The sequence below is a fragment of the Babylonia areolata genome, chromosome 4, assembly GCF_041734735.1.
Source record: "Babylonia areolata isolate BAREFJ2019XMU chromosome 4, ASM4173473v1, whole genome shotgun sequence".
Taxonomy (NCBI): Eukaryota; Metazoa; Mollusca; class Gastropoda; order Neogastropoda; family Buccinidae; genus Babylonia; species Babylonia areolata.
The window spans coordinates 40,826,477-40,854,390 of NC_134879.1; the positions used below are offsets into that span (position 1 = coordinate 40,826,477).

At 39.7% G+C, this 27,914-nt stretch overlaps 1 protein-coding gene across 2 annotated transcripts in view; it reads right to left on the reverse strand.

Moving 5' to 3' along the window:
• The window catches only part of LOC143281184 (ribokinase-like), a 64,047-nt gene that overhangs the window by 17,751 nt on the left and 18,382 nt on the right, over positions 1 to 27,914 (reverse strand). For both annotated transcript variants that reach the window (XM_076586220.1, XM_076586221.1), the window contains exons 3-6: positions 24,342 to 24,405; positions 24,004 to 24,066; positions 21,182 to 21,346; positions 6,371 to 6,462 (exon numbers count right to left, since the gene is read on the reverse strand). In XM_076586220.1, coding sequence (XP_076442335.1) covers positions 6,371 to 6,462; positions 21,182 to 21,346; positions 24,004 to 24,066; positions 24,342 to 24,405 — 384 coding nt within the window. The remainder of the gene's footprint in view (positions 1 to 6,370; positions 6,463 to 21,181; positions 21,347 to 24,003; positions 24,067 to 24,341; positions 24,406 to 27,914) is intronic.

A 27,914-nucleotide genomic window follows, 5' to 3' on the forward strand; every position in this document is an offset into this window, starting at 1 on the left:
TCTCTCTCCAGCAATGCTTTGTTCATCCATTGTGGTGTTACTTTGATATTTCCATTTAACTTTCTATTAGGTATACTGGCTTCTGTGGTGAATAAAATCTGTTTTTCAATATAATTATGACCAACATTCCTCCAGTGTGGCATCATATTCTTCAATAAGGCTCCAGTTAACACTGTTAAGGTCTTTCCTGGTATTATCATAGTTTCCTTTACCAAAGTCATACCAAATACTTGTACTGTTTTTGTTTTTTTAAATAATTTTTCATATCCAGTTTAATATGAGGACAACATGGTCACTCTTTCCAGGAGGACTGTGATGTACTATATGTATCCAATATTAGTTCTTCTGAACTGACAAATATCAAATTGTCTCTTGTAGACCTGTCTTTGTCCCTTTGTTGACGCCTTGTGGGTTTTTCAACACCTTGTATTAGATATGCCTCTCTCACAGCTTCCACAATATCACTGTCTCTTTTACTTGAGCAGCTGGTTGTCCAGTCTAGTTCAGGGAAACTACTCACCCATGATGCAGATAACATCATACTGTTGAATATAACTTGATTTGATTAACTCAAGCAGTCATAATGATTTTCATCAGTTGAATTGGGGCTCTTGTATATAACTCCTGAATAATGGTCTTTTTTTCCAGAATCATCAAAAGCCTGGCAACACTCTCCTGAAACAATGTATCATTTAGTATATTTTCTGGCTGGGCATTAAGGTTATCATGGAAGTAGAGTGCCACTCCACGTAATGGCTTTGTATTTAAAAAGCAATCAAACCTGGGATGTGATATTCTGATTTCAATTAGATTTACTTCCTTTTGGTTTTTCCTTGCAATTTCTGTCACCGCAACATTTGCCTTAATTTCATAACAATTCAGTCATTTTTGTTTAGAAAACATTCCAAATTTGTTAAACAGTGAAATTATTCAAATCTGTACTAACAGCTGTTGTAAAAGGAAAACCTTAGGTTTTAAAACTATTTACTTTACAATCCTACTGACTTCTGCCACTCTGCAGGCTGGTCAGCTAAGACCACCTCTGCAGCTTTTTCTGAAGGGGCAGGTATCACCCCTTCCTCCCTTTACGGTAATACCTAAATAAAACGCAAAGAGAAAATTATATCATTTCAAGGAACGTTTTTTCTGGGTGTAGATCGTGACTACTCTGACGTTATAGTTCAGTCTTTGCTTTATAGAGTGGTCATTATATTCAGCCATGTTCGTTGATATTACTACAAAATTCTTGTTGCGATTTCATAAAAATCATACTTAAGCTAACCAAATCAACTCCTTCGCAAGTAATTTTTGGTGAACTTGGGTCAGTTCCCATTATGTCAAAGCAAAACAAAATTTACAAATACTGAATATTTTGTTCCGTCTAACAAACCCTGTTGATAAAAAACATAAGTCTTCTAGTAATGTGTACTACTTTATGCTTAAAATTAAAAGAAAAGGCTGGATACTTGTATTTAGGAACTCAGTCTCTGCCTTTAAACCGGCTAAATAAAGCTTCCATCATGGACACTAGTGACAGGAAATAAAGTGTCCACCATTGACAGGAAGTGACGAAACAGTGAAAACCAGAAACCGGAAACCAGTGAAACGAAAGTACAAATTATTATGTTCAGAAAAATTCTTGTTTTGAAGTTACAGGCAGACAAATATGTGGGTTTTTCCATGTGGTCAAATAATCTGTATTGTATGTCGTCACTCCTCCACTTGCCATGATGTCTTCGTTTGAGTAGTGAGTGCAGAGAGAATATATGAACATCCCTGTGCTTCTGTCATATGGAAATTCTGTCATACGGAAATTTAAAGTTTATTCAGTTCTGAATCTTTTGACACCTTACAGATATTCTGGTTAATTCTTATTTTTGAAGTCATAGGCACATAAATATGTTGTTTGTTTTTTTCATGAGCTGATTTCTACATTTCTACTCCTTGGGCACGCAAACTTAAAATCACAGAAAAAAAAACTATGACAGACAGATCCATTCTCTTTTTTTATTTATTTTTTTCATTTTAATCTGTGATTTTTAAACTTTTATAATGTATACAAATGTAAACAATGATAAATTCCAACTTTTGCAGGGTTTTTGCATGCTGCGTTACATATAGTCATTTACACAGACCAAATATTACGATATTCTTCCCGCCTCAAAGAAATTGTCACAGCACATAACGGTAGAGAAACCTTCGATTGCTGAACAGAACACTTAACTTAAAAGAAAACAGGAAAGAAAGAAACTACATTCTTCGGCCTTCAAGAGTATGCTACCACCCATAACGATCAGGTGGTTTTGATACTGAGAAGAATGGCGGACTTTAGGAGCAGAGATTCAGTAGTGAGACCTGGACTTGGAGACTGATGAATACTGACTGGTTTTTTTTTGTGTGTGTTTTTTTCCCCCCCAGTCTCATTGTGGGTGTGAAATTGTCCATTTTCTCCGTCAAGTTCCACATTTTTGCCTTCATTGTGTTCCTATACAAAAGTTACTTTATCATCTATAAAATGTTATATTTCAATTTGATTTCATTTGTTGGTTAAATCATATTTTGAATGTGATATGTTTTGAAAGAATTGGTTGCATGAGTGAGTTTGTAAATGGACGATTGTTTTGTTCATTGTCTTACTTAATCTCTTCTTCTTTGTTCGTGGGCTGCAACTCCCACATTCACTCATATGTAAATGAGTGGGTTTTTACGTGTATGACCGTTTTTACTCCGCCATGTTGGCATCCATACTGTGTGTTCGGGGGTGTCTTAGTTTCACTGTTTCACACTGTTTCATTGTCATAGTCCATAAAAGTTTTCCGATGGCTGGTGATTGAGGCTGATGTCAGTCGCTCTGCAAAAATGGCACCACTGGTTGTTTTCTGCTGTATACCCCTTGCTCTTTTCATGTTTGTGGTGTATTGCAGTCAATATTCACACACATAAAAATACAACACAAGTGCAGATTAAAGGTTTCTTTTTTCATTGAAAATTTTTTGTTGTTGAGAAATATGCATCATAGGCTGTGTTAGTGTGTAACATGATCACAAATACTGATGAAATTCCGTCACGTCAGCCAATGTCTTCTACTCGCATGTAATTGTAAGGGCTGGATCTACATACCTATCTAGTGTATATGGTGTTAATAAACTCTATAAAAAGTTATCTAATCACACATAATATTCATCTTAACAATAAAACATGCAATGAAAAACTGAAAGCACTACACTGTATACACATAATATCCTGTGTTAAGAAGGCTACAAAATATATATTATACACTCCTTGAACCAGTTTTTATATATGACATAAAATCCTTTGTAAAGTGGGAGCAAAAATTAGACATTTTGTTAACTGGGAAACAACCATAGAACAGAACAAAGAAACAAAACAAAACGCAAAAGAGACAAAACTGAAATGGTCTCAAAGTAGAATCTTTCTTAACACTTTAGTTGGTTTTTTTTTTGGTTTTTTTTAAATCTTTAAAAAAAGGGGAGGTATTGCGATCAGTGATACGTGTAATGAGACAGACACTGTACAACATTACATATGGTTTTACAGGTTCTCACAATTGTTTTGGAGGGGCTTAGAGAAAATTTTAAAGGAAAGATGTAACAAATCTCAAATGTTAAGTTAAACATAGAACTGGTGCTTTTTTAATTAAAAAAGAAAAAGAAAAAAAAAGACCATGTGTATGGCATTTTTGGACAGATCTGAGAAATCATTTCAAAGTAGAAAGATATGTGTGTATTCAATGGAAATGTTAAATATGGTTTTTAACAGAAAATGGTGTCCATATATGTCAAACTTCTAGAAAAGAATAACTCATAACAAATTATGACAAAATATTAAGATGTGCAGTAGTGATGCAGGTTTATGTATTTGTGTGTGTATATCCATGTATGTAAATAAGGTATATCATGTCTGTGTAACTGTATTTTGGTGCACCGTGCCTTACTATGTTGCTGTTTAGATGAACTGAGTTGTCACATAAAATTATGAGGTCCCATGTGTTTAATGGAAACCATAATATAAATATGGTTAATGTTCTTTTTCCACTGTGTTGCTTGACATGCATTAAGTACACAAAGTGTCAACAATCCAGTGCTAATATGATGCTTTTTATTTGTTATATTTATAACATGGCATTACTATCAATATCTGATGACTGTTTTCACCTTGACCATGAAAAAAAAAAAAATCCACTAGGAAGTCAACACTTGGTGCAGTCCATCACCATATTTGGAAGTCAACACCTGGTGTAGTCCATTACCATATGGAAGTCAAGACTTGGTGCGGTCCATCACACTATCCACATGGAAGTCAAGACTTGGTGCAGTCCATCACCATATGGAAGTCAACACTTGGTGCAGTCCATCACCATATTTGGAAGTCAACACCTGGTGTAGTCCATCACCATATGGAAGTCAAGACTTGGTGCGGTCCATCACACTATCCACATGGAAGTCAAGACTTGGTGCAGTCCATCACCATATCCACAGGTCAACACTTGGTGCAGTCCATCACTATATCCACAGGTCAACACTTGGTGCAGTCCATCACCATATCCACAGGTCAACACTTGGTGCAGTCCATCACCATATCCACAGGTCAACACTTTGTGTAGTCTATCACCGTAACTGGAAGTCAACACTTGGTGTAGTCCATCACCATATATGGAAGTCAACACTTGGTGGAGTCCATCACTGTATATACTCAAGCAAGTCAAACACTATAGCTGAGGTCCTTCTGACTAGTACTCCATTCCAAAGCAACCTTGGAAAACAGGACAGACAATGTATCACCCAGCATGCAATCTGGCTTTTCAATTTATCACTTTACCATAGTACAGGTATTATTAACAAGTTCTCCGACTGAATTAGTGGAACAACAGTTGTGATAGTTTTTGTCATTAATGCAGCTTTGCTAAATTATATAACTTAAGCACTTGAGTGCTAAGTTGTAGTTCAAAGGGTCAATGCAGGGCCAAATCAGCCAACTGGTGCAGTGTCACAGACATCACTCAAATCTCATGCAGAGACAATATCACCATCTCTCCTATCAATCACCAATCAAAGTTATCACAGTTGATATCTGCTATATAGATAGGTAACAGGGACTCCCAAAGTGCCACTTGTTTGCCAAAACAAAAAGTGAAGTTCCACCTTGCTTTTACAATTTTTGAAAAGAAAATTTGCTTTATATATGTCTTCAAAAGCTGCCTTGGATTTTTAAACTGCAAACTCTCAGATACAGAATGGGGAAAACTGTTTACAGTCATGCTACTGAAGAAGGCAATGTTGATTCTGACAGCAAAAGACTATTGATAACATGCCTACAATGCATAACTGCATAAAATAACGCTGCTGTTTCAGCAGTCAGAATTTCTTGCTGGTTGCTGGTGGGCACTCAAGTTGTTAAATACTTGAAAAGAGAGATGGGACCTAAAAAGGCTGCATGCACTGAATGAAAACATGGGGGTGTGTACAGAACAAAACACAAAGATCAAAAGAAATTAAAAAAAAAAAATTTTTTTTACTTACCTGTGAGTGTGAGATAGGAGAAGCATGATGACAAACCATGCAGCTTCAACAAACATGTCCCAGTTCTCCAGAACAAGAGTCTCCTGACATAGGCGATTTTCTCCAGGTGCTACCAAGTGTATCGCTGTCACTAAGTGTCAGTCTCTCGGTCACAGTGCCAGGTGTTCTCTGGGCGACTACTAAGCGTCTGCTTTCCCTGGGGATTACTGTTCAAAGCCTGGTGAGATGTGTTAGATGCGGGTTTCCACAGAGTGTGCCTGATCCCCTTCCCTCTTCTCTCCATTCCATTCTCAGCTCTAAGTTGGCCCCTTTCCCATAAAAGGTGGACATTGCTGATGCTGCTTTGCCAGCGAAGGGTTTTTCTGAGCTAACTGTTGGTAAAAGGTGTGATGGTGTCAAGCCACTTAAGGATCTTTCTGAGTTAGCTGTTGGTAAAAGGTGTGATGGTGTCTTGCCATTAATGAAGGATTTTTCTGAGTTAGCTGTTGGTAAAAGGTGTGATGGTGTCTGGCCACTGAAGGATCTTTCTGAGTTAGCTGTTGGTAAAAGGTGTGATGGTGTCTTGCCAGTGAAGTATCTTTCTGAGTTAGCTGTTGGTAAAAGGTGTGATGGTGTCTTGCCAGTGAAGGATCTTTCTGAGTTAGCTGTTGGTAAAAGGTGTGATGGTGTCTGGCCAGTGAAGGATCTTTTCGAGTTAGCTGTTGGTAAAAGGTGTGATGGTGTCTGGCCAGTGAAGGGTCTTTCTGAGTTTGCTGTTGGTAAAAGGTGAGATGGTGTCTGGCCACTGAAGGATCTTTATGAGTGAGCATGGTGTACAGAGTGATCCTCACCTCAGTCTCATTGGCGCACAGCATGTCACACGCGGTGAAGAAAGCTGGGTCCAGTTCCTTCACTGCTGGTGCAGCGTTAAAAATGCTGAACACTGCAACAGGAACAGGTCTGTAAGTTTATTTCAACATCCTGTGGACAGACACAAAAAATGCTGAACACTGCGACAGGAACAGGTCTGTAAGTTTATTTCAACATCCTGTAAACAGACACAAAAAATGCTGAACACTGCAATAGGAACACGTCTACGTCTGCAAGTTTATTTCAACATCCTATGAACAGACACTAAACAAATGCTGAACACTGCAACAGGAACATGTCTGCAAGTTTATTTCAACATCCTGTGAACAGACACAAAAAATGCTGAACACTGCGATAGGAACAGGTCTGTAAGTTTATTTCAACATCCTATGAACAAACACACTAAAAACACATAGATCATGGCACTAACAACAGGTCTCAAATTTATTTTTTAATTTCTATGAACAAATAACAAGTAAAGCACACCTGTTAAACTTCATGCTTCACTAAGCATTTAAATGCCTTTTTTCCACAATATTATCATGAATACCCAGCATTATCATTGACTGGAAAATCATACTGAGCGTCTCGTCTTTCGGATGAGACGATAAACCGAGGTCCCATGTGTAGCATGCACTTGGCACACTGATAAAGAACCCATGGCAATGAGAGAGTTGTCCTCTGGCAAAATGTTGTAAAAAGAAATCCACTCTGACAGGTACACAAATATACATAAGCATGCACTCAAGGCCTGACAATTGCGTTGGGTTGTGCTGCTGTCAGGCATCTGCTTAGCAGATGTGGTGTAGCGTATATGGACTTGTTCGAACGCAGTGAAACCTCCATGAAAACTGGAACTTTTTTTTTTTTTTTTTTAACTTTTCAAAAATTAAAAAGGTCTGGAACCTGTGCACAAATTTTATTTTCAAGACAACATATCAACAGATCTCCATTGTCTGGCATGCACAGTGTTACAGTCTATGCTCCATGAAGCTGTAGCTTGTTGAGTCTTTAACATAGCACCCTGTGTTGTGACGTGTTTTTTGTTGTTGTTTTTTTTGTTCATTTATTCAACCATGCATCCCCAACTTACAAAATGTTATCAACTGTTAGCGCTCTGGGCCCCTCTGCTAAGGACGACAAGTGCATCATGAATACCCAGTATTATCATTAACCCCTTCAGTGCCAGGGGAAAAACAGTAGAAAGTGGTGTTTCAAGTCATAAAATAATATCCAAATCAATAAGCCTAAAACTAAGAAAATGGTCTGGAGATATACCACTCTCGATAAACTGTGAATTTTCAGCCTTCTAGAATTATTTCCCTTTTTCTGATGACGTTCTGGGGCACTCATAGGGTTAATGTGCACATCTGACTGTCTACATGCTCCGCTTTGCAAGATTCCTCTCAGTTTGCCCCCACCCCTTCCCTGCTCCTCTCGTACGATGTAAGATTTCTCTCCCTCCTCCACCTCCCACAACCCTTTTCTTTTGTTTGGCTGATTTGTGTTTATTCACGATAGGTGCTAATCCTCTATTGGCTATGGTTATACACCTGTGCAGTGTGACTAACACTGAATACAGATGTCTTTAAGTTGTATTTATTGAATTGTAACGTATGATAAAGCATAGCGAACTGTCTGTATTCTTCCTCCTCCTACCCATCCCACTTTGCCCTCTACTCAAGTCATCATGTAGTGTGTGTCTGTCTGTGGGTGGATATTTGTGTGTGCATGTGAGCATATGCAGGGTATTTTTGTCGTGTGTGTGTGTGTGTGTGAGTGATTGTTCATACCTGCAATTTGTAGTATTGTCTTGGTGTATACAAATATGTGATGTTTTTATGAACAAGAAGTATGTTATTATGCACTGTTGTATATGTGTTGTTTCATGAATAGGCATTTAGAACCCATTACGCAGGGAGTTTGCGCCATAAAAGTACTATCTATTATCACTGTTATTATTGTATTGTATTGCACAAAAGATGTCTTTTTTTGTGAAATTTGGGATCCTCTCCCCAGAGAGAGCATATCGCTACTGAGAAGCACCATCCACATATATATTTTTTGTTTTCTGCCAGCAAAAGTATTTGTTGTTGTGGATTTTTCTACAGAATTTTGTTAAGGACAACCCTTTTGTTGCCATGGGTTCTTTTACATGTGCTAATTGGATACTCCACACAGGACTTGCATTGATAATCACATCAGAATGACTGTTGTTCACATCACCACTCACGACCGAACGGATGGAAATACTGAGTGTGGGATCTGATCCCGTGCACTCCGATTCTGACTTCATATATGTATGCATTACCACTCAACACATACACAAACAGGAGTATATTAGTGGTGTTCAGTGATTCACATTCAGACAGAATGAGGCAGTACCACAGTCAAGTCCTTTGTATACCTTATTGTCTTAATGTGCGCACATGTGTGTGGGGTGAAGGTGGGGGTTGTTTTAGTCTACTGTCAGCTACTGAGAGTTCTTATCCGACTTGTTTTAGTGTATTTTATGGTGCGTACATTCAGTTTTATGTTGTTGTCTACAACAAGCCTGTGATTGCACACATTAATTTCCATATGGATTAATAAAGTGTTTTTGTATTGAAATGAATTGAATTGTCCCGCTCTTTGGCATCAGTGAACATGCAACACACAATGTGAACAGCAACAAAGAACAAACATGACCAGTGTTGTGTAACAACCCAGAATGTTTGGCCATTGTACATCTCCATTGGAGGAACAGATGCAACAGGGTTGATCTCCCTAAGACTTTAGATCGCCACTGGTATTGATCTTCTGCCAGAAATATATGATGTGATACGATGTATAAGACTGTCAAACGAAACTGTCACCCCCACCCTCCATTCCCCTCACACAACCCCAGCCCATCACTCTTCATGCCACCCACTCTGGTATCTCTTCTCTCCCCACACACGTGCACCTTGCATTCCAACTTGTACAAAACACACATGCACATGCCATGCATCCATGCACACACACAATGTCCAATAACAACAGCAACAAGAGAAATGGTACATTAGATATCCCATCAGTGCAATTTCTCCTGTTGCTGCTGTTGGACATGTGCAACAATGTCAGGCATAAATAATCAATTAAAAACTAACAAACAAAAAACTGAGCTCCGATTTTGGACACACCATAATACAAGTGGAGTGATGGCCTAGAGGTAACGCGTCCGCCTAGGAAGTGAGAGAATCTGAACGCGCTAGTTCGAATCACGGCTCAGCCGCCAATATTTTCTCCCCCTCCACTAGACCTTGAGTGGTGGTCTGGACGCTAGTCATTCGGATGAGATGTTAAACTGAGGTCCTGTGTGCAGCATGCATGTAAAAGAACCCACGGCAACAAAAGGGTTGTTCTTGGCAAAATTCTGTAGAAAAATCCACTTCGATAGGAAAAACAAATAAAACTGCAAATGAGCAACCCGAATTTCACACAGAGAAATCTGTTGTGATAAAAAGAAATACAAATACAAATAATTGTAACTCAAAATACATCCAGCTCTTTCTGAAGACAAGTGCTGGCTGGCTACAATGACAATTATAGCTTAACATCAAGGCACATGCTGATAATATTTCGCAGTTGACATACTGATGCACATTAGTACAACAGCAGCATGCTATTTCAAAATTCAAACCCAACCCATTCTACATAAATGCTCAAAACATTTATAAAAACCAAACTTATGTAGCATTCACTGCAAGATTATTGTGTTTACAGAGACTTTAACTCAATCATTTGCTGGCTATGTTTCAACTAACACTGAAGATTACATCATTTCATCTCATATAATACATTCTTACATTTCATTGGCTGGTAAGCCACAAACCTACTATTATGATGTGTGGACTGAAATGATTAGGTATTTAAGTGATATGGAGCATGTTGTCATTGACACCAAATCAACTGTTTTGGATGATGATGATGGTTTAAAACTTGCTGAACTTCATAACTTAATAAATATCTCTTTCATCTGATCCTAAAGCACTGAATATAATTCATTGGCAGAATCGTTGTGATTCCTTCTTTAAATTTATGCTATTAGCATTTGTCTACATTAAACTGATTCAAAGCAATTAGCAATTTTCAGCTGTGAACCAAGCTCAATTGGAGATAAGTTTACAAATTCATCTTCCATAGTCAAAAATTCATATATTTTTGTTTTTATACTGATAGGACAGGTGCGTTGAACCCTCCTTTTGTGACCAATCTGATGTAAATAAGTATTGGGAGCATTTAGAAATTCATCCATCATTTAACACCTAGCAACTAACACAATTCCCCCCCATATCTGGCCGAATGAGTTTCGATTCGATGTTGCCAGTTGGGTGAGGTGTTTACACTCCAGTAGCTGTGTTTTAACAGCGTGACAAGTATTGGCATTGGCAAGTTGTATCATTGGCCACTGAGGTTGGGAAGGTGAGGGTTGGGAGGGGGGTTCACTGTTTGGAAAGAGACTTGAATAGAATGGAAGTTTGGGATGTGAAGTTAATGGGTGTTGTTTACTTCCACAGACTGTCTTTTTCTTCTTCTTCTTTTCTTTCTCTTTGACAATTGTAAAATTAAAGTCTTTTTTTTCCACTTCTTTCCATTAAGCCCATCTAGAAGCAAGGCCCTACTTGGATTTGTCCAAGTAGCTTGCCAACAGATTATACAATCCTTCCACCCAGGGCTACCCATTCAAGTTTGACATGTACCCCACTTGACAAGAGACAGGTGACCGCTTATGCAACACACTGGCCCTTATGTGTGGATTGGGAGGGTCCATCTGTGGCGTTGTAGCCATCTAGGTACCCAGTGGGTTTGTCTGGTCTGACAGCTTTTGGATTAAAAATTTTTAAAATTTTTTACGTACATTGTGGGCTTTATTTAAACATTGTTTTCGATATAGTCAAATCTGGATTATGTGTGAATGGGTGTAAATGTGCCAATTCAATCACAAAATAATAAGTAAAATTATATTCTATTTTTTCTTACACAGTCACAGGCAGTCCTCTGTCCCTCTCATTTTGTGCATGCACTTTCTTCCCTCTTCAATCTGAACACACACACACACACACACATTATGTGGTCTAAATTTATTCTTATCAAGCAAACCTCTCTCATCAGTTTAGACATCAAACACTGTATTACATCCATGTCGACACGATGGCAACAATCGCCAAAGTAAAACTGAACCCCCACCCCCAAACCCATCCCCCGGCCATTAATTTCACATCCCAAACTTCCATTCAATTCAAGTCTCTTTCCAAACAGTGACACCCCCCCTCCCAAGCCTCACTCCCCCCCCCCTGCCCCCCCTCCCAAGCCTCACTCCCCCCCCCCCCTCCCCCACTTCAATGGTCGATGATGCAATACCACAGTAATCCCATGCCTGTGTCAGCAACCTGTGGAGGGAACCTACTACCCCACAGCCCCACTCCCTTTGTATCTCTTCTCAGTCACCAGCGTCCTACTTAAAAATTCAGCCCCCCCCCCCCCCCCTAGGAGGATAAAATGTTACCTAATTGCTCAACATGTGTGCTAGAGGCTTTTGAAGTCAGCACCCCACCACACTCCCCCCCCTCCCTCTCCTCCAGCAGTTTCATTGTGTTTGCCCTTACATGTAGTGGTGTCTGGCCGTTCCCTTGAGAGAGTCAGTCATCTGGGTGACACGCCATTAATTGTTGTTGCTCAAACTACTATACCCCCCCCCCCCTTTCTCCACACACTTTCCGGAAAGGTGACTTTGTGACTCAGTTTTCTGAATCATCTCATCGGCTTCTGTTATGGATGTGAGCGAGTTAAACAGGGTGTGTGTGTGTGTGTGTGTGTGTGTGTGTTTTATATTGAGTTCTATTCACTATAAGTGTTTTTAGACGGAAAGGAGTAAAGAAGTGGATAAAGGAAAGGGAATGCATGTGAGTATTAGTGTAAAAAAGTATTCATGTTATGTATCAGAGGAAAAGTATATTATAAGAAAAAGGTCTAAAGAGATTGTGGTGTGTATTGAATGAGGTGTCATGGGAAGGAGAATATGTATATGCATATCAACAAGTATTAACCTACAACAATGTAAATATAAATAACATTAATTATGACACATCAAAGGAGGATACCAACTGGACTGGAGTTTAAAATTTCCGAAAACATTCTAAGCAATGAATAATCATTCAAAATCTTTTCAGTGGCTAATGAAATATTGGAAGAAAAGTCATCAACTACATCTTTAGGAATTAAATGTCTTATGCTCATGTGTGTGTGTGTGTATGTGTTGTGTTTTGTGTGTGCGAGTGTCACTGTGTATGAGTGTCACTCTGTGTGTGTGTGTGTGTGTGTGTGTGCGTGTGTGTGTGTCACTGTGTGTGTGTGTGTGTCACAGTGTGAGTGTGTGCATGGGCTATTCATTTGTATTTTGTATTGTATTACTTATGTCAACATCAACAGATATTTCTGTGTGAAATTCAGGCTGCTGTGCACGAGGAGAATGTATTACCAACAGTGTAGCAACATCCTTTTATTTTCCCCTTCTTTCAGTCCAAGTAGAATTTTCTTTAGAAAATTGTCAAGGGGAACTCTTTCTTGTCACAAGTTCTTTCATGAGTCTATAAGTATAGGAAAAGCGTGGCATTAGCAATGACCTGATGATCATACATTTGATCAAATAAGGTTTAACCAATACCATGACATAGAACAGAATAGAATAGAATAGAACAGAATAGGTCTTTATTACCAAGTGTACCGGGATCACAAAGAATATTGGGGGTGGGGTACATAACAGTACATAACAAGGTACGAACATGCACACACACACAAACACACACACTCTCTCTCTCACACACACACACATTTGAACAGAAGCCGCATATTACATGTGGACGGGGCCGATGACTAGATCTTCAGGTAGATAGCTGTTGATTGCACAATTCTATTTATCATACTGGGTTTGTTCGAGAGACAGGGCATTGGATGCTTTGGGGAAAAAGCTTTTGGCGAAGCGACTGATTTTCGTCCTTATACTTCTGTACCGTCGATCAGTGGGGACTGAGCATCTCGAAAGTCCCCAAAGCTGGATGTGATTCGAGCACATCACTCCTCTTTTGCAACATCTCCACTGGCTCCCTGTCTCAATAAAGTACAAAATCAGCACTCTATGTTATAAACGTATTTACAAATCTGCCCCGTCCTATCTCTGCGACTGCCTTCTCCTCTACACTCCATCTCGCTCACTACGATCGGCGTCAGATCCACTCTGTTTATGCATACCCAGATTCAAACACTCGACTGTTGGCTGCCGTTCTTTCTCTGTCTCTGGACCTTGCAACTGGAATGAACTTCCTCATTCGCTTCGTCAAGTCTCTACACTCACGGAGTTCTTTCAAGTCTGGCCTTAAAACCCACCTCTTCCCAAAATAACCTCCCTTCCCTGCCTCTTCCTTGTCTTCAGTTTCTCCAGTTTTAGAGTTATGCATGCGTGTGAGTGACTGGTGCGAAAGCGCTTTGATTTATCTCTGCGCAAGATTCAGCGCTATATAAATACCGTCATTATTATTATTTATTATCAGTAATTATTATTATTATTCGTCTTGGCTGACTGATTTTGCTTTTTTGAGTAGCTGCTTATATGTCTTCTAGAGAAGGTAAATCTGCCCCTGTAATCTTGGCGGCAGTTTTTACGATTCTGTTCATGACTACAACTTCTGCCTTGAAAATATTTCTGTACCAAACAGTAATAGCGAAGGTTAGCACACTTTCAATGACTGCTCGGTAGAAATCAACCATGATTTTTTTTAAATTCCAAATTTTTTACTGAGGCGCCGAAGAAAGTACAGGCGCTGTTGTGCTTTCTGTAGAATTTTTTCCGTATTTTTCTCCCATTTCAAATCATTGCAAATGATCATTCAGAGAAATTCTAATTCGCTGATGATCTCTACTTGCTTGTCTTTAATGACAAGTGGTAAGGGATTAGATCTGGTCTTCTTGAAATCTAAAATTAATTCTTTTGTTTTTGATACTTTGAGCCGTTCCAAGTTGTTTTGATCACACCAGCTGACAAGTTCCAGTACTTCTTCCCTATATTTTGACTCATTACTGTTCGTAATCAGCCCTTCTAGAGTAGTATCATCGGCAAACTTGACCATAGTGTTGCATTCATTTTGAGTTGCACAGTCAAGTGTGAATAGTGAGTACAACAGTGGGGATAGAACACATCCCTGAGGGGCGCCTATGTTGAGAATGCATGTGTATGTGAGGTCACCAAATTTAACGACTTGCGGTCTGCATCTTTGAAAATCTTGGACCTATGCACAAACTGATTCAGGCAGCGAGAAGTCTTTCAATTTAAAATACAGTTTTGATGGTACTATTGTGTTGAACGCAGAGCTGTAGTCAATGAAAAGGATCTTAGATTAGCTGTTAGGATTTTCGAGATGTCTGAGGACGTGGTAGAGACCTATGCTAATGGCATCTTCAACTGATCGGTTAGCTCTATTGGCGAACTGAAAGTGATCAAAAGATGGAGGAATGCGGGTTTTTAGGAATTGTAGAATTAAGCATTAAAATGTTTTCATGAAGACTGGTGTTAAGGCTGCGGGACGATAATCATTAAGACAACTAGGCTGTACTTTTTTTGGAACAGGAATGATTGTTGATTTCTTAAAACAGTGTGGCACCACACAAGACTGAAGGGACATGCTATAATACAATATAGTAGACACTGTCATTAACAAAATAGGAAAACACCCAGTAATTGTTTCACATTACTTTATCTACTGAAAAGATTGGAGCCAATGCAATCTAATCATCCTGTAACCGCCACACCATATACTGAAAATATAAAGGGCCAGTGCAGAGAAATTACTCAGTTTGTATCAGTCTGTCTATCAAAAACACTTAGGGCTAGTGGAAAAAATAAAAAGAAAAAAAGAAAGAAAAAAAGTGTAGTGCAAATAAATTACCCTGTTATTGCATCACACCATGTCTGCTGAAAAGTGAAAATACTCCGAGTCAGTGCAAAGAAAGCAACACACTCATAATCTGACAGTAATGACAGTAGTAGTCATATGATTAACCACCATATATGAGACAACATACTAACAGATAAATCCAACACCTTTTTGTGTAAAGTATGAGTGGTATGTGTTGGGTGTGTGTGTGTGTGTGTGTGTGAGTGTTAGTCACTTTGTATATATGTGCGTTTGGTCTTGTGTTTGTGTGCATATGAGGCCTAATTCAGGTAATAGGTGTGTGTGTGTGTGTGTGTGTGTGTGTGTGTGTGTGTAAGCACAGGTGTGTGTGTGTGTGTGTGTGTGTGTGTGAAATGGTTTAGATAGGCTGTCTAATTTCTCAGTTTTTCTTCAACACATGTTCATCTTGTGTATTTTTATGTGTCAACAAATTCATCAACTTGGTTTCATAAGTTTTTTCACATTTTTTTTTTGTGTGCAGTGAAGCAAGTGTTTACAGTACAGCCTTGCAAAGTTAACAAAGAGCAAAGCATTTCATGTCAGTGGCTTTGATACAACACACACACACACACACAGTCAAAAACTGGACACACCCAACAATGCCATGAGAAATCTGTGCACACTGAACATTTGAGTACCATTCAGGTTTGGGGAATACTCACAGAATTACCACTGGAATAGCACAGGGGTGTGGGGTAGGGGTGGGGTGGTGTGTGTGTGTGTGTGTGTGTGTGTAATTACGGGGAAATTAGGATGTCCATTTGATTACCAAAAGAATGCTACTGGGGACATAGAATGCCTGTCCAAATACCACTGAAATACTACTGGGGACAGGAAATCCCTTCAAAATTCTACAGGGGACATGGGATCGCCCACCAAAATACCACTGGGGACATGGAAGAACCCATCAAATTACCACTGGGGACATGGGATAACCCATCAAAACACAGTGCAAGTGTTATCAGTTGCTTATAATTTGTCTGTTTTTTGTTTTTTTTAATCAGGGTCATACAATCAAAGGGGAGTAAATCATACATTAAAAATAGTTTTGAAGTAGTTTTGTCCCTTTTTGTCATGAGATTTTTGAGCTGCATGTCTTCTGCCTCACTGGCTTTTTTTTGTTTTTGTTTTTTTGGTGATTACATTTCTATTCTTAGTGGCAATTGTCTATTCTGAAGTGACCAGCTCTGCCTTTACACTTCTGTGGACCAGTTCATTTTCTTTCCATTGAGTAGCAGCCTATAAAACAATGAGGGTTGTTAGCCCATACTTTCTCGCCTTCCCACGCTTTCTCATTGTAGAGAAAGCACGGGGGGCATATTCACAGTGTGTGAGAAAGCGTAGGAAGTGCCCCTTATTTTTATCAAAAACACTTCCTTTGTCATCAGGGTTGGTTTCTTCCCAACAAAAATCTTAGAGAAAAATGAGAAAGATAAAATGAAAAGAGACCGAGGGGGACGACAGCAACGTGATCATGACTGATGGCACAGTATTGGTTTGAAAAAAAAAAAAAAAAGTGTTACACTCGTGTGTACTTTATAATTTGTATCAATTTTAAACACTGCTGAATAGCTTGGCTTTAATCATGTATGTTTTAGTTTTAGTATGGTATTGATCTATGCCTGTTCTCTTGCTGTGCTTATCGCAACTTATCGCATGTGTGGTTGTGATTATCACATGTGATGCTTACATTAAGTAATTAACTAAACATTTAAGCTTTTTATATCTTCTGTGTAATCATGGTGATACTAAATAAGTAAGAGACTTTGATCTGTGGGTGTCTATAATTGTGAGGTTCCACATCAACTTGGCATCTTACGTTAATTATGTGTTCATACAGTGCATTGTTTGTGCAGCACAAACCATGCATGAATCTCTCTTGTTGAGATAATAAAATATCCTGTGTGTGTGTGTGTGTGTTTGTGTGTGTGTGTGTGTGTGTGTGTGTGTGTGTGTGTGTGTGTGTGTGTGTGTGTGTTTGTGTGTGTGTGTGTGTGTGTTGTCTTGCCATCCTGGCACAACACAAACACACCTCGTTACATGCCTTGCCTTGCCTTGACCTTATCTTAAAATCTAATGTGTTTAATGATTGAGATCTATTTTAAAAAAAATTCCAATCTTATATTCAGACTGATGTCCAATTACATGGCAGAATTTTACTCCTCCCAGCAGATGTATGCATCAACATACCTTTCATACTAAAATGGAGCAGCTTTTATCTTAATCAAAAAATGATAAAGTGATTGCTGTTTAACAAGCAAACGACCCTGGAAACACTTTTGCTTCTTCACAAATTTTGGTACCCTTCCAAGAAGTATTCTGTAATATAATGTGTGAATAAAACTTCTCTTTTTTGTTGTTGTTGTCGTTGCTTTTTCTAAGCCAAATCTGATGATGATGTGTTTCCAGAGAAAATGTACAAGTTTAACACACACACACACACACACACACACACACACAGAGGCAACATTAAGAAGAAATATCTAAATGTAAACTGAAAATATTTCAAAATAATTTTATCATCCATTGGTAAAATTGAAAAGGTGTGTCTCTGTGTGTGTGTGTGTGTGTGCGTGTGTGTGGTAATTGCCTCATCATTGTTACTTGTCATTCTTGTGCACTCTCATCTATTCTTTTGCAGAGGCCAGGCAGTATCGAGTTCAGGAATTTTATTCAGTCAATACAAACAGCCATCCATACTGCTGACCCACAAAATGATGGAGTCTCCCGTCAGACAGACGGATGAGTAGGCAGGCAGACTTATCTGTAGGTGTATGTCCTCATTTGGGAGAAGAGGCCGATTCTGGATGCACAGCACTTCCCACAGGTGTTGCAAGGGAAAATGTCTCCAGGAGTTGAGCCCAGCTTCCTTCACTCATGCTTCTCCTTAATGATCTCTTGTTTTCAAACATCTTTATGCCACTAGAGCACAGCATCCTCCAGAGAGAGCGGTCAAGGGCATCAGTTTCCCAGGAAGCGATGTCTATGTCACAGGCTTTGAGGTTTGTCTTCAAGGTGTCCTTGAAGTGCTTGCACGGTCTTCCAAGTTCGCGGTGGCCTTTCTTTAGCTGGCCATACAATTGCATCTTTGGGATCCTGCTGTCTGTTGTGCGGACAACATGTCCTGTCCAGCGTAGCTGGCACTGGATCAGCAGGCTTTCGGTGTTGGGCATGCCGCTCCTCTCTAGGACCTGGAGGTTGGAGACCCTGTCTTGCCACTTTATGCCGAAGATCTTTCGTAGGTATCTCTGGTGAAACTGCTCAAGTTGTTGAATGTGACGGTAATACATCGTCCATGTTTCACAGCAGTACAACAAGATGGTGAGCACAACAGCTCTGTAGGTTTTGATTTTGGTGCTGAGCCTGATGCCTTTGTTGTTCCACAGCCTGTTGCTGAGTCTGCCAAAGGCAGAGCTGGCCTTGGTGATGCACAGCATCACTTCTGCATCAAGGGCTCTGTTGCTGCATAGGGTGCTACCCAGGTAGCAAAACTTATCGACTGACTTGATCTCTGTGTCATCGATCTTGATTGCAAGTGGGGGGGGAGGCACTGGCGTTCTGTGAGCTAGCTGGTTGGTACATGGACTCAGTCTTGCCGAGGCTGATGGTGAGTCCAAAGCGCCTGCAGGAGGTTGAGAACCTGACCATAATGAACTGCATGTCCTTATGAGTGTGTGCAGCAAGCACGCAGTTGTCAGCAAAGAGGAACTCTCTCAACAGTGCTTCAAACACCCTGGATCTAGCGTGGAGTCGCCGCAAGTTGAAAAGTTTGCCATCTGTGCGAAACTGAATGTAGATGCCCCAGTCACAGTCTTGGAAGGCGTCAATCAGCATGGCAGAGAAAAGAATGAACAGTGTGGGTGCCAGGACGCAGCCCTGCTTCACTCCATTTACCACAGGGAATGGATCCGGCATGTCAGTATTTTCCTGAACTCTGAATTTTATTCAGTCAATACAAACAGCCATCCATACTGCTGACCCACAGGTACCTAGGGAACTATTTCCCACAACTTTAAAACTATGGGTTATCTAGGGTTTTCTCCCTTTTACTAGAAAACCTCGGATTACAGCTACTAAGTTGAGTGTGTGTGTGCATGCATGTGAAACATGATTGTGTTCACAATTCCACTGGGGTGCTTTTTGCTTCTGTAAGACGCACATAATGTATGTATGCCAATGGGAGTGAGGATGTGTGTGTGTGTGTGTGTGTGTGTGTGTGTGCATGTTTGAACATAAAAATTAGATACATGTATCTCTCTGTGTGAAAAAAAAAAAAATATATATATATATATAAAGAGAAAGAGAGAGAGAGAGAGAGAGAGAGAGAGAGAGAGAGAGAGAGGGAGAAACACACACACACACACACACATATATCTAATATCTAATACATGTATCTCTGTGTGTGTGTGTGTGTGTGTGTGTGTGTGTGTGTGTGTGTGTATGTGGAGGGTGGGACCAAGATATGTTTGTGTGTTGGTGAAAGTTTGAGCTTGGCTGTCTTTGGGACTTCAAACTGGTGCATGTGCATTATGTATCTGTGTGTGTGTGTGTGTGTGTGTGTGTGTGTGTGTGTGTGTGTGTGTGTGTGTTGCATGTGTGTGTGTGTGTTGCTTGTGTGTGTTCACATACTTGTATGGACGTGCAGAATTTTGTTAAACATGGCCCACTGTTACTATTTCAATTATATGCCTTCAAATTCAATGTATTTTTCAAATTTATTCAATTTACATACTTGTTTTTCCATTCATTTCACTGTAAAGTTTCAGAGGAACATATCATAGGCTCTCAAGGCATAGGTCATATACTGGCCAACACCCCCACCCCCTTTTACAAACACTGACACAGGTTAACATATATGGATGGATCAGTTTGCATGCTTTGACTTCTATCACTTGTTTGAAGCAGACAGACAAGGAAAAAACAAAAAGCCTGGAGACTTGACACTCTCTACGTGCAAATGTCAATCACAATAAACTATATAAAGGTAGAGAAGAAAAACAAATAGCAATAGTATTAATATTGTAATAATAATAACAACAACAACAATAATGATAATCATAGCAACAACCATATCAATAATTGAATAACAACAATAACAATAATCTAATAACAACAACATCAACAATGGTAATAATAATAATTATGGATACTTTTATAGCATTCTCTAAAGAAAAAAAAAAAAGGTTCTGGTGCCTTACAAAACACACGATTATTATACATAAACACATTTCATCAAAGTCACATATACACACTAAAATGAACCCAGCAAACCATACACAATCATGAAACACAATGCACAAATACATAAATATTCAGGCATCCCCAATATATCTAATATTTGAGCAACACATGATGTATCAAAAACCTCAAATATCAATGCCTGAAGATAATCTATGAGAAAAAAGACCGACGTGCTAATACTTATTTCCCCTCTCAGTTCATTAACTTACATCTTGTACAATATCTATGCAATATATAACGTACAATGAATGCAGTTGCATGTATGTGAACAGAAAGGAAACACACCAACTTATACACCAGGTCATTAAAAAAAAGACAGACATTTCAACACAATTATTACATAACAAATAAGAATGATCAAATGTTCATACCTGGAAGTCAAACAGACAAGTAAACTGGAAAATTGGTGGGTGTGGGTGGGTGGGGAACCACCAGTGAAGAAGGCATGCTGATGCGCCAGAAAAAGAAAAGAAAAAAAAAAAGAACATATGTTCCAATATATATACACACACACACCTACCTGCTCCCCTTCACCAGACACATGTGGAAGGAGAAAGAGACAAGGAAAAGAAAGACACTAACCTCCGTGGGACTTGGCCATGCGGAGGGCAGCGAGGGAGGTGGCAGGAGGCACCTCCAGTTGGCACACCAGAACCTTGCAGGCGCTGATCATCCCCTCCACCCTCCTCACATCCTCCTCCCCCAGCAGCAAGTTGGCTCCGGCCACAATCACGATGGAGTTCTGCCCTGCACACAGACAGATGTGTATGACAGTGGAGAGGAGTTGTGGCCTAGAGGTAATGCGTCCGCCCAGGAAGCGAGAGAATCTGAGCGCGCTGGTTCCAATCCCATAGTCACCAGTATTTTCTCCCCCTCCTCTAAACCGCAAGTGGTGGTCTGGGCACTAGCCATTTGGATGAGATGATATACTATGGTCCTGTGTGCAGCATGCACTTAGTGCACGTGAAAGAACCCATAGCAACAAAGGGTTGTCCCTGGCAAAATTCTATCGAAAAATCAACTTCGATAGGAAAACAAATAAAACTGCGGACAGGAAAAAAAAAAAAAAAAAAAAAGGGTGGCTCTCTCAGTGTTGCAATACGCTCTCCCTTAGGAGAGCAGCCCAAATTTCACAGAGAGAAATCTGTTGTGACAAAAAGAGTGACACCATACAACAGTCAGTCGAATCCGATTATGACCATCAGAACAGCAAAGGAGGAGCCAACTGCTGTCCCAACTATCTGGGTTAGGATCTGATTATTGTGGAGAGTGTCTTGCCCAAGTTACATCCCCACTCTCTCAGGCAAGAGGGATTTAGGACAGTTGGTGTTGGGGATGGTTCCCAAAGGCTAGCTCCCCCTAAAAGGCACACAAACACACTATCAAGGACAAACTGCTGACTGATGTTTCAGTTTCTCAACTTCTCAGACAAATCCATATATGCCACACCGCTTCTGCTTGGCAGATGCCTGTCTAGCAGCATAACCCAACGTGCTCAGTGAGGCCTTTAGTGCATGTACATATATATATTTGTGTACTTATCAGAGTGGATTTCAGCGACAGAATTTTGCTAGAGGACAACACTCTCATTGCCATGGGTTCCTTTTCAGTGCACCAACTGCATGCTGCACAAGGGACCTCAGTTTATCGTCTTATCTGAATGACTAGACACTCACTTTGATTTTCCAGTCAAACTCCGGAGAAAGGGTGAGAGTCAGATTCGAACCCAGACTCTCGCAGACTCTCTGTAATTGCAGGAGAGCATCTTAACCATTCTGCCACCTTCTCTCTGGGGAGTGATGGCCTAGTGGTAACGCGCCTGCCTAGGAAGCTAGAGTCTGAGTGTACAGGGTTGAGTCCCACACTCACCAGTGTCTTCTTCCCTTCCATAGGACTTTGAGTGGTGCTCTGGATACTAGATATTTGAATGAGACCATAAACTGAGGCCCTGTGTGTTGCATGCATTTTGCTCACTTGAAAGAACTGACAGCAACGAAAAGGTTGTCCCTGGCAAAATCCTGTAGTAAAACCACGTTTGATCTAGAGGAAAACAAATACATTAGCAGGCAGAGAAAAAGGGTTTTCTGAAAATGTCACAACATAACCTCCTGTTCGCTCTTTACTTATGACATGTAACAAGAAACCTTATCAATGTTTCATGACTCAGCATGTTAATTTTTTGTCATACCATGAGGTCATAATATACCTTAATCCTTACCATCTTCACTGACATGTCATTGCGTTAGGTCATAATGTACCTTAACCCTCACTGTCTTCAAATCCTCACTGTCTTCACTAACACTGCATTAGGTCATAGTATATTATAACTTAATCTTTACCGTCTTCACTGACAACATTGAATTATCTCATAATATGCCTTAATCTTTACCGTCTTCACTGACAACATTCATTTGGTCATAATGTACCTTAATCCTTACCATCTTTACTGACAACATTGCATTAGGTCATATTATACCTTAATCATGATAATCCATACCATCCACATTGACAACAATGCACTGGTCATAATATACCACAATCATAATCCATACTGTCTACACTGACACTGCTTTAGGTCATGATATACCTTAATGACAATCCTTACAATCTACACTGACAACATTGCATCAGGTCACCATAATCCTTATCTTCTTCACTGAAAAGTCATGGTATTTGGTCGTAATATACCTTAACTCAATCGAGTTGTAGACATGACCAAACACCTACAAATCACAATTTTTCATTTTTTAAATATCAACAAAAAATCAACCCAGATAGTGAGATACTCAGACAGACAAATTAGTGGCCACAAGAAAGTGCCAAACAAAAGGTTTATAAACATTCTCAACTCTTCTGTGTGGAAGATATAACTATTCCACAGTCCTCACAAAAAGGTATCCCAACAGTCTTGAGAAAACATATTTTGTGATGTCAGTCACTGGACTATTCTATTTCAAGTCACTATTCTATCACTAATTATACACTGGACTCCTTGGTATCCATTTAAAACACTAAACAACAAGACTCATTTTTTTTTTCTATTTTATCTTCTTTATCATAACCTTTTTCTACCACTAATTCATCAGTTGTGTTTGGTTTTTTTGCTGTCTAAAACATCAAGTTAATCAACAAGCCGTCATCTTACCAAATGCAGGAAGTGTATATTTAGACTTCAGTGAATCTGTCTTTTAAACAATCTCTCTCACACACACGGTCTGTCAAGGGAAGGAATCCTTTTAGAAACATCAAATTGTCATGTGCAAAGACATGTTACTTCCCCTAAAGTGTTGAGGTCTCAGTAAAAACTGCAAGATTCTTTCGCTTTACTAAGTGAAGAAGCTTCACTGCTATGGTTGTATTCCATGTACATGTATGCGGAACATTGCGACTGAGTTGATCCTTACCATCTTCACTGACAATGATGGGTGCAACACCAGTGGATGCCTCAGCTGTCTGTTGAACATGATCTGCACACACACACACAGATGCCAACCAGCGTTTGTTGGAACAATCAGGAAATTTGGTGAGAACATTTTGAATTTGGTAGGAACACTTGGGACTCAGAGCCACATCAGCAAACATACATTTTATCTACAAGGCATACAAACACTGGGCCTACTTGCAACACGGTATAACTGCTAAGATTAAGCTGATTGGTCCAGTCAATGCTGTTTCAATGTAAACACGCACACGATTAGCTGAGCATCATCACATAAAATAAATCATTATCATTTGACTATACCTGTGACGACTCCTTGTTTCTTGAAGTTTCCCACTGTATTGTCTCCATATGCATCTCTGCCCACCTGGAAACATAAGACAAAAAGATTTACCTTATGAGCGTGATCAAATAAAAATGGCTGAGTAAAATAATAATAATAATGTGCATTAATACGGCACTTACCCTGTGGCTCAAAGTGAACTTAACAATACATGTGGTATGCAAAAGGTACATCATCAGAGAAGTTATCATGAAGAATAAAGATGTCAGTGACTCCAGAGGTAAGAACACAGCCCAAAGGCAGAGACACAAAAGCGGCCACACTGTAGGCAGGCAATGGAAGTTGACTGGACTCATCTCTCTTTCCAGAATCGACACATCTAGGTCTTGAAAACGCCTCTCCTGGAATACCAAAACTCCCTTGTAAACAGCCAGTTGCCAGGCGCTGTGGTCAGTGACAATCATCTCCCACCCGATGATGGGAATATTGCATGTCCCAAGTGAGATTTCAGGCAGTCCCTGAAGTGTTTCAGTGGTCTTCCAATGTTCTTTGCACCAGCAGCCAGCTCAGAGATGATGATCTTTGGCAAATGCTTGGCCTGTCATCCATTCAGACTACATGTCCAAACTCCAATCCATCGGAGCTGGGATTTCATTACAAGTGCTTCAACCCGTCATTTGTGTTCGATGAAGCACTTCTGTGTTGGAAACTGTGCTCACATGAGATGCCCATGATCTTATGCAAGCACTGGAGATGGACTGATCCAGTGCTTTCTGAACATCATCCACAGAAAAAGGAGGTGCTGACAACTGTCTTGTAGACTGCCAGCTTGGTGGTCAGTTTGATGGCACGTTCACCCCTCACTCATGTCCACAGCATGCCAATGGAGGCACCTGCCCATGATAGTCTGATGGCATTGAAGGGGTGTGTGTTTGAGTGGGTGAGTTATGTATTATCTATTTATCATTCAATGTGTTATAATTACAGGACATGTTTCTTACAATAAATGTGGTCTACACTGATTTTATTCATACTGCTACTGTAATGCATAATTGTCTAATAATAATGATATTAATATAGCGCTGAATCTTGTGCAGAGACAAATCAAAGCGCTTTCGACCAGTTTTTCACACGCATGCACTCTAAAACTGGAGAAACTGAAGACAAGGAAGAGGCAGGGAAGGGAGGCTATCTTGGGAAGAGGTGGGTTTTAAGGCCAGACTTGAAAGAACTGAGTGTGGAGACCTGACGAAGTGAAAGAATGACATGGGTTTTTTTCTTACCTAGTCAACATTATGTTTATCACTACTCACATCTTCACAATGATTTTAACAGTGGCTGGTGCACTGCTGTTACCGGTCTGTCCTGATGTGTATTTGTGTGGAGGTGAAAACTGGGTGTAGACAAACTGACTGGGTCAGTGCATGTATGAATAGGCGCATTATTAGTTTTTATCTTTATGTCAATGACATGCAGTTTTTCTTACCAAATCAACATCAGTTTTGTTACTTTTGTTATTGTGTTGCATATTTTCATTTTTCATAAATGTTCATGTTCTCAAAGTCATCATGCTTTATGTGTTTGATGCTATATATACTACATACAAAAAGCAAAGCAAAAAGACTAATTGTGCATTTACTGACAATAACATTGTATCTTATCATCAACAGCAACAGAATTAAACACAGCTAGCTTTTTTCTTCTTTTTTGTGTGTGTGTTTTTTTTCTTCTTTTTTTTTTTTATCCCTACCCTACTTTACCACTGTACAGATCTGTAGCCATTTCCCTGGTCCACAAAATCTCTGCAGTGACGCGTTCTTTCCAGCTGTATCAGCAGATGACATTCTTTCCGAGAACTATCCCACTGAAGCAGCCACTGCGCCATCCCTGGCAGCCTTCCAGGCCAGGGTGACTAACCTCTGACCATCTCCAAACAGCCACCTCCCCCCCCCCCCCAACCTATTGAACTCAGAATTAAAACAGCCCACTCAGAAACCCCCCACCCCCAAAAAAAAGAAATTGTGTAGCAGATTCATTGACAAGTCGATGTTGGCTACCCGTCCAGAAGAAGAGATCCCTACGAGAAATATCCACTGAAGGGAGACAGTGATTTTAGTCAGTCAAACCTCAGTCCCAGCGTCTGAGTATGGGGACCTGTACAATAATTATTTTGTTCTTGGCAAATCTGCTTACACACAGCAGGACTTCAATCCACTTAACTGGAGTCTACCGACAGTTTTTGGATGGCTGGATTAACAACGTTGCAATGTACGTGTTGTCACTGTGAAGATAAGTTTGCCACTTGTACTTTAGATCAGTCAGCATGCATTGAATTGCAATCATTCTTGATGTCTTGCTTTTTGGGAGAAGTGCATGCAAATGGTAGTTTTTGAAAAGGGATGTAAATATGTGTGAAGGGAATCAAATGCATGATTTACTAGTACAAATATGAATATATATATATATATATATATATATATATACATATATATGTATAGAATAGAATAGAATATCTTTATCAGTATGTCCTTATTACCAAGTGTACTGGGGTCACAAGGAATATTGGGGGGGGATAGTACATAACAAGGTATGAACATAAATCGAAATTTATACACAAACACAGATACAGTAGAAATTAGGATATATACAAGTGCATATCAATATAAAAACTTGTGCATACTCACACATGCACGCACTGCACACACACACACTCTCTCTCTCTTTCACACACACACGTACGTTTGAACAGAAGCTGCATATTACATGTGGATGGGGCTGATGACTAAACCTTCAGGTAGATGGTTGTTGATTGCACAATTTTATTTATCATACTGGATTTGTTCGAGAGACAGGGCATTGACTGTTTTGGGGAAAAAGCTATTGGCGAAGCGATTGGTTTTTGTCCTTATACTTCTGTACCATCGACCAGAGGGGAGCATCTCGAAAATCACAAAAGCTGGATGTGATTCGTCCTGGCTGATTGATTTCGCTTTTTTGAGTAGCCACTTATAGTATATGTCTTCTATATATATATATATATATATGATAGTCAGTTGTGTCCGACTATGACCATCAGAACAGCAGAGGAGGCAACTGCTGTTCCGACTATTTGGGCTAGAATTTGATTATAGTGGAGAGTGTCTTGCCCAAGTACATCCCCACTCTCTTGGCCAAGAGGGTTTTAGGACGGTCAGCGTTGTGATGGTTCCCAAAAGAGAAGGTAGATCAGCCCTGGTAAACTTGGTGGCAGTTTTTATGATCCTGTTAAGGGCTGCAGCTTCTGCCTTGGAAATATTTCCGTACCAAACAGTAATAGCGAAGGTTAGCACACTTTCAATGACTGTTCGGTAGAAATCAACCATGATTTCTTTTTTAATTCTGAACATTTTGAGGCACCAAAGAAAGTACAGGTGCTGTTGTGCTTTCTTGACAATTTTTTTCATATTTTTCTCCCATTTCAAATTGCTGGAAATGAGCTACAGATTTAAAGCAATTTATAGTCCACACTTTTTAAATAAACCTGGATGTTGTGAAGCTACAGAAATAATGTTATAAAAGTGTGTCATGTTATATATGTCATCAGCTAATATATG